The 15,919-nt window shown below is 39.6% G+C and overlaps 2 protein-coding genes across 3 annotated transcripts in view; one reads left to right on the forward strand and one right to left on the reverse strand.

Annotated features, from left to right (window-relative positions):
- The window catches only part of LOC129708326 (unconventional myosin-XV-like), a 47,546-nt gene extending 43,599 nt beyond the window's left edge, over positions 1 to 3,947 (forward strand). Inside the window, exons 24-25 of the mRNA XM_055654000.1 lie at positions 532 to 672; positions 2,228 to 3,947. Of these exons, the coding sequence (XP_055509975.1) occupies positions 532 to 672; positions 2,228 to 2,293 (207 nt within the window). The 3' untranslated portion in view covers positions 2,294 to 3,947. The remainder of the gene's footprint in view (positions 1 to 531; positions 673 to 2,227) is intronic.
- Positions 3,948 to 13,513: 9,566 nt separating this feature from the next.
- Positions 13,514 to 15,919, reverse strand: part of recql5 (RecQ helicase-like 5) — a 57,882-nt gene continuing 55,476 nt past the window's right edge. For both annotated transcript variants that reach the window (XM_055654003.1, XM_055654002.1), the window contains exons 18-19: positions 14,294 to 14,366; positions 13,514 to 13,898 (exon numbers count right to left, since the gene is read on the reverse strand). In XM_055654003.1, coding sequence (XP_055509978.1) covers positions 13,804 to 13,898; positions 14,294 to 14,366 — 168 coding nt within the window. In that variant the 3' untranslated portion in view covers positions 13,514 to 13,803. The remainder of the gene's footprint in view (positions 13,899 to 14,293; positions 14,367 to 15,919) is intronic.

Raw genomic sequence — 15,919 nt, forward strand, 5'->3', positions numbered from 1 at the left:
CACGAGTGTAGGGGATTTAAGCAGATTTGTTGATTAATATCCAGAATTTGCAGGACATCATTAAAATAGGTACAGCATCAATGTATGTGATAGCAGTGGTTTCCATTACATGGGCCCAGAGGGGACACTATTCTTGTCTGTCACCATTAAACTCATCTCCTTTACGGTCTACTGTGTCAAGATATTTGGAGGAAGAAGGCAAAGTCGAGCATGAACTGAAGGATATCAGTGAAATAAAGCAACACTGTAGGATGGGCTTCTTCCCAAGGGTAGCACACACATTGAAGAAGCTACCATGACCAGACTATTCAGAAGGAGATATTGGTTTTGGTTTATTATTGTCACGTGTATGGAGATACACAAAAAACTTAGCGTTATATCCAGCTAAAACAAACTGTACATGAGTACAATCACACCATACACAAGTACAACAAGCAGTGCAAAGAGAAGTGCCTGAGTGCAGACCATAGTGATATTGCATCACAATTCAGGGAAAGTACAGATTGATCTGGACAATGTTTCATCTTACAGAATGAACTGCTGAGGATTTCTCTGAGGGACATCCAGATGATGCGTACCAGGCGCCCACTTGACGGATCAAATTTTCCATTGATGGACGTCAATTACGGTTCTCCAGACAAACCACAGAGGATCACCTTTGAAGTGAAAGAGGTACTATAGGACACACATTTAAAAAGCCGTGCAAAATAGATGACATAGTGGGCTGCAACTCTGCTTCTGAGGTTTAAATCCCATGCAGGCAAAGGATATGTAAGCCGTTGGTAAAGGTCAATGTATTTTGGCCTGAATTTTGCTGTGTGGGAGCTATGCTTGCAGTCACTGCTCAGATTACTCGCTATCTCACACTAAGAGAACCGTGGCCCTCTTTGGCATTGTCCTTCAAGTGCCAGACTCTTGAATAATATAACCGGGTCATTAGGATGAATTAGAAATATTGAGAAAATCTTGAATGGAGGAAAATCCATTGCACCAAACTCCATCGTCTCTATCAAAGTTGTCAAGCTTTGGGAATGTTCCCAATGGCAGGAACATTTACAATCTTTGAAAAATTATTACAAATGAAATAAATAATTAAAATATTATGAAAGTTTGCTTTACAAGGTTAAAATATAAAATAATCTAACAACTTTAAAATAATGTACAAATAAAACAATTTAAAAATCATATACATGGCAATCTTCCCCACAGCAGAAGTTCTCCCTGGAAATAAATGTACTCAGCGATCCTGTGTTGCCTGTAACTTGATGCAGAAACTATAACCAAACGCTGGGAAGACTGTTCATCTATCATTGGACTCTGTACAGGTCCAGTGGCTGCTGGAATCCGAGTGGGTTTGAGATTTCTGCATTTGGAGACATGCATATTAAAGTCCACGGGCTTGGCAGCGTTCTGAGTAAATGCCAGCTTCTCACTGCCCAAAAATTTGGAGATGTACAGCAAGATTTACTGTTTCTTGCCTTATTGATGTTATGCTATTTGCCTTCTCTCAACATGATTCCCTCCTCAATTCCTGGTTGAGGAATTTCTTTAGTCAGAGGGTGGTGAATCTGTGGAATTCATTGCCACAGAAGGCTGCAGAGGTCATGTCAATGGATAGTTTTAAGGCGGAGATCGACAGATTCTGGATTAGTACGGGTGTCGGGGGTTAAGGCAGGGGATAGGGTTGAGAGGGAAATGTAGATCAGCCATGATTCCATGGCAGTGTGGACTTGATTGGTCGAATGGCCTAGTTCTGATCCTATCATTTATGAACATGATTAAAAACGTTTTCAAAGATTCATTACTGATATGTCTGCATATTGCAGTTGTACATCAACAGCAAATTTAGGGCAATAAGGCTGACAACTGTTTCCCAATGCCTGGTAATTCCTACCTTTAGCCATATCAGAGCTGTCACTGATGACAGCTTCCCTAATAATGCCAACTTAATTCTTGGTGATCAGAGACTCACATCACAACAGCAGGCATAATTTGGCATTGCTTTTTAATTAAGGAGAGTCAAGAATCAAGGGCATGGGTTATGCTGGTGTTCAACCACACTACAGGTCAGGCAGCATCTTTGGAGGATGTGGATAAGGGACATTTTGCATGAGGACCCTTCTTCAGACTGTTCAGCCACACTACAGCTAATCAACATCAGCAGCACTGAGGAATGGGTCCAGTGGATATCAAAATAATGACAAGTGTCTTTGTATCTTTACCCCAGGCAAAGAAAATCTCCCACATGATTGGAATGATCCTTGATGTTATTGTGCACCATTCCTACACATGACCACGTGCAAATAAGACGAGATGGAAGTTCCAATGTTGCTAATTAATGTTTTACAAGAACATAATATGATCCACATCAGTACTGGGCTGCAGAGAACAGTTACAACTCCACAAAATTCCACGATAATTAAAGGGAAGTGGCCACAATTTACTCCTTAACATATGTGCTCAAGGCTACTGGCAGCTTTAGGTGGCGGAGGCCTTCTGGATAACATCTTGCTCAGATCGTCTGAGGAAATCCCCAACTGCCACTCGCTGACTAGTTCTGGCTACAAACGATACCACTCAGTAATGAGTCCGATGGAACTGGGTTGACGCAGTGGCAAATTCTGCATCACTTGCCCATTACTGGCACACAGAGGAAGTCTACTATGAAAGCAACAGCAGTTTCCCATCCAAAAAAACAGTTCATCACTTCACAGGCAGGGCCTGACACTCAAATTCGTCTGTGTGATTAAAGGTTTTCGTGGGTTAATCGAGGGAGATGCTTATTTTCATTGTGATTTGTTGGGTAATAAGCTAGAACAACTGGAGTAAAAAAAGGTTCCTTCATAGATATGAAGGTTATTTATCTTTGTAAATAGAGCCGTATTATATTTGTTTTTTTAATTTTTTCATGCTCTTTAAATATTTTTCTAATTTAATTAGTCAAAAGTTGCATTTAATAGTCTGACTTTCTTTAGGTACTTGATATGATAAACTGCTGCAGAATAAAGTGAAAATGCAATGTTAGTGTGATGTTCCAAATATGGGTGCTGGCACTTTAAACCTTCCTGGCAGGACACTGTGTTAAATTCCTATTTCCGTTTTTCCACCACAGATAAAACAAGATATATTAGTTTAACTGCTTTGCTGCTTTTCAAAACAATTACTAGATACATTAGCCTGTAAATCCCAAATACCAAATCCTTCAGAATGGCTGAGGGGAGAAAAATCACATGAAACAATTATTTTAGGCCACTTCTCCACCTGATTTGATATATTTGTACTTGGTTGTATGAACATCCATTTAGAAGGGAAATATTATATGATGCTGGACAAGACTTGCAAATAATTTAAAGTAATATTAAACCAGGTGTCATTATTAAATTAAAAAATATACTGAAATAATATTAGTTGGACCATAATTGAAAGTCCTAACCAAGATGCAAGGAATAGATAAATGATTATATTACAGAATATTAATGCAACCAAATTTGCCATCCAATATGACATTTTAGTTTGGTGCTAGCAAACTATCTTCTTACCCTTCCACCATTTGCTCCTAACGTCGCAGCATTTCCTCAGTAGTGATCTATATAAAACGACAGCCCAGACGGAAATGAAAGCTCCTCTGTAAAATAACTGTAAGTGAATGGTACATTGCCTTTTCACTTTGTGTTACTTCATTGTTTTATGGTTTGTAATGATCAAATAATGTAGTTTCGACATTTTTACTGTTTTATAGTTAGAAAAAATAATACAAACCAAAATATTATTATATTAAATATAATTTAATGGAATGGGTTATTTGACTACAGTATACTTTAGCTATATAGACTTTTACTGAAGACTTTGCATACAAATTGGTGGCCTTGTTTGTTATCAACACACACATGCACGGACACATAAACTTTGAAGATATGACATTTATTCCAGGCCTTTGTGGTATGGTTCCATCTATCACCCATTTCCCCCTGTTTTTTACCCCTCATCCACTCCTGATCTCCCTTAATCATGGCACACAATAATATTCTAACTCAATGTTTTCAAATGCAAGAACAGGTAACAGATGATAATTTTAGGGATATTTGAAGAACTAGTGTAAATGATAGCTAAACACCTTTTTTTGTTTTTTTAATAAACTTGGAATAGAATACCATTAGACAGTCTTCGTTAAGTCCTGCTAAACTACCCAAAAAGAACACCAAAAGATGACTACATTCACATTTTATGGATCAAAGTCTATTTTACTTTATTTACAACACAGAAAGCGCTCAATCGATCAAGCACTAGGTCTGTGTAAAAAGCATACTAATTTGTCAGTTTTCCCACAGTCCTGAAAACCATTTTCTTTCATAAACTTTTATTAGTCTCCCTTTTGAAGGGCAGCATGGTGGCGAAGTGGTAGATTTGCTGCCTTATAGTGAATGCCGCGCCGGAGACCTGGGTTCGATCCCGACTATGGGCCTTGTCTGTACGTAGTTTGTACGTTCTCCCCGTGACCTGCGTGGGTTTTCTCCGAGATCTTCGGTTTCCTCCCACACTCCAAAAACGTACAGGTATTGGCTTGGTAAAATGTAAAAATTAATTGGCTTGGTAAAATGTGAAAATTGTCCCTCGTGGGTGTAGGATAGTGTTACTGCTCAGCACGGACCAGGTGGACCAAAGGTTTCTTGGTCCTCCAAAATATTCCAAATGGAATTTAAACTGGAGGTGGACTATTTTGGTGCTGTATCTCTAAGCTAAACTAAACTAAAGCTATATTTAAATTTGCCTCCTATCCTCCTGCCACATTACATTACATCCCAGACCTTGACCACTTGCTGCGTAAACATGTTTTTCCTCATTGTGGCTCATTTGCCAGTCATCTACATTCCACAGTTCTCGACCATCCTGCCAATCTCATATTTCCATAAAACTCAGAAAAGACGATTCGGATTATTGTCTAGTGTGGTTGTCCGAGCACTTCCTTCAGTCCCATTCCCAACTTACCTCCTTGCAACCTATTTTCTCTCACCCTGCCCATCAACTCATTCCGCTCATCTTGCAGTCACCTACACAAGAGGCCACTTAGTTAACACATCTTTAGAATTATGAGGAAACAGGAGCGGCCAGGATACAAACATAACTGACATATGGAGGATTGCCAATGCACCTGGAAGAGAATATTCTTTTTATTCAAGTGTTCATAAAATGTATACACAAATTAATTATTTCCTGGTAGATGCAAAAATTGTCCCTTTTACCTATAACCCAAAATATCACAACATTATTATTTCGGACCATTGTCCTTTAACTTTTTCAGTAAAATTGGAAGGAATGCATAATAAACAATCGTTTTGGATATTCAACCCACAAATACTAACTGAGGCAAGTTGTTGTGACTATTTGAAGCTACAGATTAAAACATTTTTCGAGACAAACAACACCCCTGGTATTTCTTCAGCGTTGTTGTGGGAAACTTTTAAAAAGCCTATGTTAGAGGCTGTATTATCACATACCAAGCTTTTCAAAACAAGAAAAATAAGACAATTGGAATTAGAAAAACAGATTAAACAGCTAGACTTAGAAAATGCGACAGTCCCAACCACTGCAAAACATAATAAGATAGCTGCATTAAAATTTAAATTAAATCAAGTTCTTTCTGCAAAAATTATTAGGGTATTTCATTATACTAAGCAAAAAAAAATTTAATTTAGTGATAAACCACACAAGCTACTGCACGTCAACTCCACAAATTAGAGAATGATCATACTATTCACAAAATTAGATCAGAAAAAGGAGATCTGCTTACATTGCCTAAAGATATTAATGAAAGATTCTTACAATTCTACCAAACACTATATTCATCAAAAACAACAGCTGATCCTGCAAAGATGAAAACTTTTCTTGAGAATTGCAATCTCCCATCCCTTAACGAGGAGGAACGGGATGAATCAGGAGCAGAGATAACAAAAGACATTGTAGAGACTATTAAATCATTGAAAAGTGGGAAAAATTCGGGTCCGAATGGATTTAGTAACGAATTTTATAAATAATTTAATGATTTAATTTCCCCACGTTTACAAGCCCTTTATAGAACACTTTACCACAAACTCTTGCCGAATCAACTATTACATTGATTCCAAACAAATATAAAAATCTCGAGGAGCCTGGATCCTATAGGGCAATAGCCCTTTTAAATACGGATCAGAAGATACTAGCTAAGACTTTGGCTCGCAGATTAAGCTGGGTTATTAGTAAACTAATATATCCAGATCAAACTGGGTTTATACCTAAACGACATTCGTTTTATAATTTGAGACGTTTGTTTAATATAATATATTCGCAGAGAACGATAAACGAAGATCTAACAATTATTTCTCTAGGTGCAGAAAAAGCGTTCGACCAAATGGAACGGTCTTATCTTTTCAGTGTTGGAAAAATTCCAATTTGGAGAAAACTTTACTTCATGGGTGAAGCTCTTATACACTAATCCGACAGCTAGAATACTGACAAGTCTAAATTTTATTTATCTAGATGTTACAGACAGGGATGCGCCCTTTCACCAATGTTATTTGCTTTAGCCATAAAACCCCTTGCCAAGAGTATTAGGTCACATTCAGGCATCCATGGATATAATACCAAATATACCACCAATAAGATCTTGTTATATGCAGATGATGTACTTCTATACATTACTAATCCCCAAGTTAGTATTCCAAATGTGCTAAACATTATAGAACAATTTGGTTATTTCTCAGGATATAGAATAAATTGGAAAAAAAGTGAAATTATGCCGATAAAAGACCAAGACCCTTCTCAACTCCAAAAATTTCCATTCAGAATTGTTACCGAAAAGTTCAGATATCTCGGAACCTAGAAAATATTCCTCTCTGTTTAAAATAAAATTTCCACCATTAATTACTAAACTACATGCCTGCATTCAGGTTTGGAAAACACTTCCTATCTCCCTTATAGGTAGATTAAATGCCATAAAGATGATTTTCCTTCCGCAACTCCTATATTTATTTCAATCAATACCGATATATCTCCCTAAAAGTAAAAAAAAATTAATGGATTCTATTGTCACTAACTTTATTTGGGACTACAAAACCCATAGAATACACAAAAGACATTTGTGCAAACCCAAAGAAAATGGAGGATTAGCTCTTCCTAATTTTCTTTTTTACTACTGGGCAACTAACATTAAAAATATAATCTTCTGGTTGGACAATACATGTCAACATGTTAATTGGTTAAAAATGGAGAGGGAAGATTGTTTGCCTTTCAGTATTATCAAAAACCTATACAAGGATGGCATATTTTCGTCTTTTGCGGAGCTCTCGTCCAACTATAACCTCCCAAACTACCACCTTTTTCGTTTTTTCCAGATTAGGGATTTTGTGAAGAAGACATTCCCCCATTTCCCAAATCGCCCCCCTGAAACCCTGACCGATACCATCTTAGCTCTAGAACCCAACCGGAAGAAATGCATCTCTGTTTTGTATAACTTGTTAGGGTGGGTTATATTGAAACGTCATACCTCATTAACAGCTGCGTGGGAGGGTGAGCTGAATACGAAATTAACAGACCAGCAATGGGACTCTGCCTTGGATTTGATCTAATCTTCCTCCATATGTGCCCGTCATGGCCTAATCCAATGCAAAGTCCTTCACAAAGTCCACTACACAAATGCAAGATTATCTAGAATTTACCCCGCTATTAGGGACACCTACAACAGATGTAATCAATCTCCTGCCAACCATAGCCATATGTTTTGGTCTTGCCCTAAGCTAGCAGCCTTTTGGAGGAGTGCTTTCGACTTGATAAGCAGAGCCTACGGCCAGTCTATTCCTCCAAACCCACTGTCAGCCATTTTCGATACCCCTCCCAACACCAACCTCTCTGTTGCGGTGAAACGGGTTCTAGCTTTTACAACCTTGTTAGCCCGGAGACTGATCTTGCTTAACTGGAGGCTCACCTGTCCCCCGACACACACCCGCTGGATTAAGGAGGTGCTTTACAATTTAAAGCTTGAAAAACTTAGGTTCTCTCTCAAAGGCTCTACCAAGACATTCCTAGATACATGGAACCCTTTCTTGGAACTTGTTAACTCTCTCAACTTGTCCCCGGACTCGGAAGAGGACGGAGTGCTCTCCACCATTGTTGTGCTGCAGCTGCTCTCCTCTTAACCCACCCCCCCCCCCCCACACTTATTTCTTTAATTACTTACTTATTTACTGTTATTAGTGACCCCCCTTTTTTTTTGTTTAGTACTTTTTGTTTCGTTTATCTTACCATATATTTGTGTGGATGTGTATGTATGTGAGTGTTGTTTGCCCCGTTTGGTTCCGACCTGATTCGGGTGGGTTGAAGGTGGGCAAGGGTAAGGGCTTTGAGGGTCGCTTACATACTGTTGCACAATTACGCCTTGACTGTCACTGTCTGTTATCATTGTATGTATGCAAATTGCTGTGAAATTCAAATAAAAAGATTTAAATCAAAAATGGAGAGGGAAGATTGGTTGCCTTTTAGTATAGGCTCGATCCTCCTATATATTTGAATAAGTCAACGTATGAGTAAAATCCGATAATACATAGTACTCTACGTATCTGGAAACAATTGAAATTCAGTCTTAAATTGAGAAACTTGTCTCTCCTTCTTCCTATTGCAAACAATCCCTCGTTTAAACCGTCTACTTTAGATATGGTGTTTGTTCAATGGAAAAACCTGAGAATACCTCTATAAAAAGGGGACTCTCTTTTCTTTTTAGGAACTACAGGAGAAATATCACTAGAATGCAAACATTTTTTTTTAGGTACCTTCAAATCCGAGATTATGTGAAACATATACACAAGATTGTCCTTTTAAGGGTCCAAATATATTAGACGATTGTTTGAATAGACATGCCGATACAAGTAAGTTGATATCTTACATTTATAACACTCTCTTAAATATTAATACCCACCTTCTGGGATTTATAGGTGAGCATGGGAGGACGAGTTGGTTTACCCATTTCAAAAGATATATGGGAGGAAAGCCTACTATACATACATTACTGTTCTTTAAATACCAGGCATTGCCTGATACAATTCAAAGTATTGCATAGATTATACTACTCAAAGACCAAATTGAATAAGATTTTCCCAACTGTCTCCCCTCTCTGTGATAAATGTCACCTCCAAGAAACTATCCTAAACCCATTCTTTTGAATCCTGTATAAAAATACAAAATTTCTGGATGTGAATATTCAATACCATTTCTAAAACACTCAAAATTCAATTAGAGTCAGATTCAAAATTAATAATATTAGGAATGTCAGAGGGCTGCTCTAAGTTAACGACATTCCAAAGACGTTTCCTTGACTATGGTTTAATAACTGCGAAAAAAACTTATACTGGATAATTAGATAACAGTTCCCACAGTGAAGATGTGGATCACAGAAATGACCGAGACACTACATTTAGAAAAAATAAGGCTGATAAATAAGACCAATTTTTCAAAATATGGTCTGCTTTTGTTGAATTTCTTCAACAACAGAATGGTTGAACACAATATTTAAAACCAATGCTTGGGTTGGGTGAGCGGGTGTAGGGAAGGATAGCAGGACATATCTCCGCTTTTTCTCTCTCACTTCTTTGTCAGTTCAGGGTTTTTTCTTCTCTTTTTTGTATCTTTCTTCTTTCTCTTCATTCTTTCCTTTTTACTTTTTTTCCGATTCATTTATCAGTTTATAAAATGTTAAAACTGAAGCTGTACGAAAATTGTATAATTGTTATGTCGATTGCTTTCTTCTTGTACAATTGCTTCTAATAAAATAAACATGAAAGAAAAAGTTGTAAATCAGTTTATCAACTTACCCTCTCATTTTCTATGATCTCTGCAGAATTCTGTTTTCTCATTCTGTTTGAAATGATGTCTATGTTCTTGGTCTTGGTTCTTCTTGTTCTTCCAGAAGGCTTTTACCAGACTGATTGCTACCTGGATTAGGGGGAATTAGCTACAAGAAGAGCTTGTACAAACCTTGATTATTTTCTCTGGAGCATCAGTTGAGGAGAGACAAGATAGAAGTATATAAAATTATAAAATAGATAAGGTAGACAATAAGAACCTTTTTTCCAAGGGTGGAAATATCAAATACAGCATGCATACCTGAGGGGAAAGCTTAAAGGAAGTGTGCAGGTCAAGTTTTTAAAACATGGAGTGCTGGGGACCTGGAAAGCGCTGCCGGGGGTAGTGGTGGAAGACGATGAGATTGTGGCATTTAAGAGACTCTTGAACCGGCACATGGATTTGCATGGAATAAAGCGATATGGATCATGTGCAGGCTGAGATCACTTTCATTTGGCAGCATGTTTGGAATTTGCATTATGGGCCAAAGGGTCAGTTCCTGTACTGTACTGTCTATGGTCACATTTACCCCAACCTATGCATCACTCTGATATCTATCACTACACCGTTCACAGTTCACCGACTATGCAAATTTATATATTGTCCCCTGCACCCCACTAATATATGTTAAGGAAGCAAATGTCCCTCATAAGGAAGCAAATGCTTCCCATACGTTCCCATCTATCCATACATTGCATACGTTCCCATCTGTCTGTCAAACTGTCATTGACTCTCGATTTCCTGTTATGTAACCAATTTTCTATCGACACAATCATTTTCTCTGTTGGTCTTCAATCCTAATCATGTATATCTTGTGCTGTGTTTTACTGAATCAGAGAATGGTTGCAGATCCATTGGTATGTAAACACAATCGAGCCGGTCCCTTTCCCCTTCCCCCTGGTTTACACAGATATAGTACTTATCCAGCCTCCTCTCCAGTGCCGCGGCAATGATTTTAAGACACCAACCGCTTCTTATTATTAAGACATTATTTCCCTTTAACAAATACATTCTGGCTGTCTCTAAACAATCTACAATTGTCCAAATTCTTAATTCCGTGTCTGTTACTGCTTTCCACCAATCAAGGCTAAACTGAGCAAAATAAAAGGAATTACTTCAGCCTGCAAGTCGTCTATTTCCATCCACAGATGTGGCTGAGCCTCTGTCCCTCCAGCACGCTATGTTCCACACAAGAATCCAGCTTCTGCAGTTCCTTACTATTTTAAATAGGCTCCAACATATGCAGTCTTCTAGTTTTCCAACACCCCTTGATCTTGCGGCCTTGTTGTGCAACATTCTGACCAAAGATCCTCTATAATCTTTGATTCTGACCCTATTTCACCTTTCCGTCTGAGCTGTAGATCCGCCTCGTCCCTTCCAGGAGTCTCACCCTGTCCGCGGCTTTGCAGATGTGCGGAAAATTCTGGGCTAAGCCCGGGTGGCAGCAAAGGAAGGCGGCGCCCAACGGGGAAGATTCTGAATCAACAGCACCGGTGGCATCGGGTCGCAGCCGCGGAACTCGGACGCTGACACACTAAACTCGATGCCGCTTGGCGCGCATGCGTGGCAACGGCTGCCGGGCCGGCGCGCACACGTGGCCAAAGATCCTGGAGGAGCTGGAGGAGCTGGAGGAGCTGCTGTAGGATCTTTGCACGTGGCAACGGCTGCCGGGCCGGCGCGCACGCGCTCTCTGTTTGCGCGCCTGCTGCGAGGCTGCCATTGACGTGCTCGAGGCCGAGAGGAGGCCGTTGTGAAGAGGGACGATCGGCCGCTTTCTGGGGCATTCCTCCTTCCAGCAAAGCGAAAGACAACGCAGAGTCCAGCTATGCCGGCAGAGCTGCGGAAGAGACGGCAGGCTCGTCCAATGTACAGGCCGACCTGGAACTAGTGCGTAACTCATTGCGTCCCGTTTAGTTAAAATAAGAAATATCTATCAAAAACGCGTTTAGTGTGTTAACCGTATTGATAGTAATAAACGTGGCAGGTAGTGGCACAAGTGCCAAGTGGAGTAACTGAGTTACCGGGGTCACCAACATCTTGGTTTAGCCGGGGTTCCAGAGAACATGGTTAATAAAACGTGAGATTATTTAGTGCACGAGTCTCGTATTTGACCCTTTGTTCGTCAAGAGTGAGGATCTTTTGGTTATTCGTTCCCACTTCTCATTCCCAAGCCCTGCAGGTTATGGCTTCTCTAGAAATCATCCAGATGACTTTTAAATGTAATGGTTTCTGCTCCACTACCTTTCAGCCAATGAGTTCCACTATCTCACTACAGCAAGTCCTTAACCTGCAGGTTAATACAGTCCAGCAATTGGCATGAATCTGAAACTAGGAATATATATTTGACTTATAGAATGTAAACAACAATAACATGTAATATATTCATTACTACATTCCTGTATTGCGGTAGTGTATCAGCTGCTTGTAGCTTCAGTGGTAAACATCAGCTACTTGCTCAAAGTCAAATACAGGTACCATGTTTATGAGGGACAGGGAAAGGAACCAGAAGTATCAAACTGAAATATGATAATTGGCTTTGTTCACATCTATCACATGGTTCTGTTAAATTTGTGACGTTGTTATGTGCATCAAAGCCAATTGCAAATTTACCCAACTTAAATTGAAGGATTTATTGATTTTTTTGGTGACATTGTTTTCCTCAATTCCCCTCTAATGTCATAAACTAAATTAAAAATCTCTCCTCGCAATCAACTACAATCAAGGTCAGGAAGATCTTATTTAGACTGTTTAAGGCCCATTTAATTTTAACACCCGAATATCTCCAATTAAATATTCCAATTTCAATACATGCTCACCCCACTGTGGTCCATGTACATTTCTCCCACCATCTTTCACTATCTCAGTCCCCATGCTTCTTTCTCTGTACACTTATCCCCATCCTCAAAGCCCACATTTCCATTTTATTCACACTTTCTCCTACCCCGTTCTTTTTTGCCCATATCCTTCGCTTTGACTTAATATTTCACTCATTTTTTTTCTCCGTTATCTGGTATCCCTATGTCTCATTTTTACCTCAAGCATCTGTAATTTACTCCACCCATCTGCCAATCAAACTCCAGTTAGTTGGAAGAAGCATTCCAACCCAGAATGTCATCAGTCTACTACCTCCAGAGACGGTGCCTGACACATTGAATTCCGCCAATACTTAGTGTAAGAAGGAACTGCAGATGCTGGTTTAAACCGAAGATAGACACAAAAAGCTGGAGTAACTCAACGGGACAGACAGCATCTCTGGAGAGAATGAATGGGTGACGTTTCAGGTTGACTGAAGAAGGGCATGTCTATCCTCCAGTACTTAATTTTTTTGCTTAGTATTTTAATATAATTATAGCATGATGCCCCTGTGTTTTTCATTCTGCGACTCAGCAAATAGTCAGGTATGCCTTCTTAACCGCCTTCTCTACCACCCCCCCCCTCCCCACCACCGATTTTCAGCGATCTCCGAACACATTCTCTAAAATTTGTTTCTCTCCTAAACTTAATATTTTATGTATTTCCATGCCTTGCTTATGCTCCTCCAATACTTTTCTTAAGATTGAATTTAATTTATGTTCATTTGACCAGCCCATTGATATCTTCCTGATAATAGTAATTAATGTACTTCAGCAAAACCTCTACAATAATATTGTTTGGAAAAATCTTTATTTTAATAAAGTATCTCAGTTTGCAATTCTCTCAATAATTACAACAGAACAATAACAACACATTCATTCTCATTCATGCGGCCTGGTGCATAGTCCAAAGATTTTGCATAGAATTGAATGTCTTTTTACCTAATTACTGAGATCAGCCCTGATTGATGTGGCTATGCCAAAGAATAAATGGCTCTATAGCACCAATGCCACGTTAAATAGTCAAACCAAATATAAATAAAAAATAAATTGCTTCCTGCCAGTGTCAAGTATAATAGAACGGCTATGATGCATGCAGGTCCCTCCAGTCATTTTCACTCTCACACTTCCGGCGACTTTTAAAGAAGCAATGGATTATTTGCTGGACCTCTTCTTTCACTGAAAGATCAATTGAAATAAATTAAAATCATTTCTCAAGAAAACAAATCCTCCTGACTATTCTAGAGGAAATGAGAGAAGTGGTGAAAACATCCTTTCACAAGTTGTGATCTATATAAATGGCTAGGATGAAAATGTAGATGGGTTGGTTAGTAGGTATGCAGACGACACAAACATTGGTGGAGTTGTAGACAGTGAAGAAGGCTTTCATCAGTCTAGAACGCACAGCCAGGAGAGGTAATGGAAACCTTATATTTCCCATAATATTCTGATCATGTAAGGGAATGTTATATCTGGTGAGATTACCATGCATACATTTATTTGCCTTCAGATTAATTTTATATCCCATTTCCCAGAACCCAACAGACCGTGATTGAAAATAAGTTTACTCTTACCATTTTTCTTCGATGCATTCTCTCCAACAGCCAGTAAATGAGAAAGATGACGTGCAAAAGCTTTAAACAAATCCTGTAGTAACACAACACATGAAATATGTTGGCTGGAGGCAGCAAAAACTTCAGATGCTGGAATCTTGAGCAAAAAAAACAAACTGCCGGTGGAACTTGGTGGGTCAGGCACCATCTGTGGAGGGAATGGACAGAAACGTCGTCTGTCCATTCTTCAGACTGATGGAATAGGATGCAGAAAGCTGGAAAAGAGAGGTGTGGGTAAATTGCCTGGAAAGTGAAAGGTGTTTCCAGGCGAGGTGCCGGATTGGCAAACAGATGGAGTAAGTGACAAAGCCTAGAGGTGTAAAAGAGGCAAAAGGGAGTCCGATAAGGAAAGATGTGGAGTGAAATGTTAAACCAGGAGAGAGGGATATGGGTGGAAAGGATTGGGGAAAGGAAAGGGAGGATCAAATAGAAATGTGTGATTTGGGGATAAGAGATTAATGATTGGAGAAGGGGAAAGTAGCAGAGTGCCTCGGTTGGTGGAATAAATGTGCATACCGGGGTGGGTGGCATCAAAGATCTTATAGCGAAGCTATAAGATCTTTGGGTGGCATATTCAACATATTCTCCATTTCCCACCCTCACCCGTCTACTTCCCATAGAGCCTACTCTCTCCGAGTCTCCTTATTTCACTCACTTCTTCCACCCAAACCAGTGCCTCCCAAGGCACTTTCCCCTGCAACTATAGATGTAACACCTGTCCCTACACCTCCTCTTTCACTTCCATTGAGGCACCCAACAGCCCTTCTAGGTGAAACAGATTCAAGTACACCTCTTCCAACCTCATCTATTGCATTCAGTATGCCCAATGAGGCCTCCTTTATATCGACAAGACCAAGCATAGACCAGGGGCGACCGCTTGTGCCCTGTCCACCAAATCCTGCTGGATCTCCCGGTTGCTAGCCATTTTAACTCCACATCCTATTCACAAACTGACATTTCTGTCCTTAGCTCCTCCATTGCCAGATAGAAAACACGCAAACTGGAAGAAAAGCATCATATTCCGCTTGGATAGCTTACCACCCCACAGTATAAAGATTGAATTCTTTAATTTCAATAGTACCCTGTCCCCCCATCTTTTTCCCCACCCCAGTGTGCATATGCTCTTTTCCCCTCCTTTGTGTACTTTTCTCCCATAACCAAATCCCAGATTTCACTTTTATCTCCCATCATTACCCTCCTACTTGTCCCCTTCCACTTGTATTCCTCCCTCTGGCTCTACATTTCCCTCTTCTTACCTTATCTGGCATCCTTTTGTCTTCTTTTCTTCTCCAACATTTGTCACTTACTCCACCCATCTGCCAATCACCTTTACCACCTATCACTTGCCAGGCTTTGGTCCACCCCCACTTCTCTTTTCTAGCTTTCTCCCCCTCCTACTCCATCAGTCCGAAGAGTGGTCCTGACCTGAAATGGCAACTGTCCATTCCCTTGATAAATGGTACCTGAAACATCGGCTGGTTGGTATGAAAGATTAATCTACTAAATCACCAATTACTTACACAATGTACTGAAAAATGGAAATAAAAATATCTCTGTGAGCAACGGCAGTTGCAAATTAAGAACACG

The sequence above is a fragment of the Leucoraja erinacea genome, chromosome 23 (assembly GCF_028641065.1).
Source record: "Leucoraja erinacea ecotype New England chromosome 23, Leri_hhj_1, whole genome shotgun sequence".
Lineage (NCBI taxonomy): Eukaryota > Metazoa > Chordata > Chondrichthyes > Rajiformes > Rajidae > Leucoraja > Leucoraja erinaceus.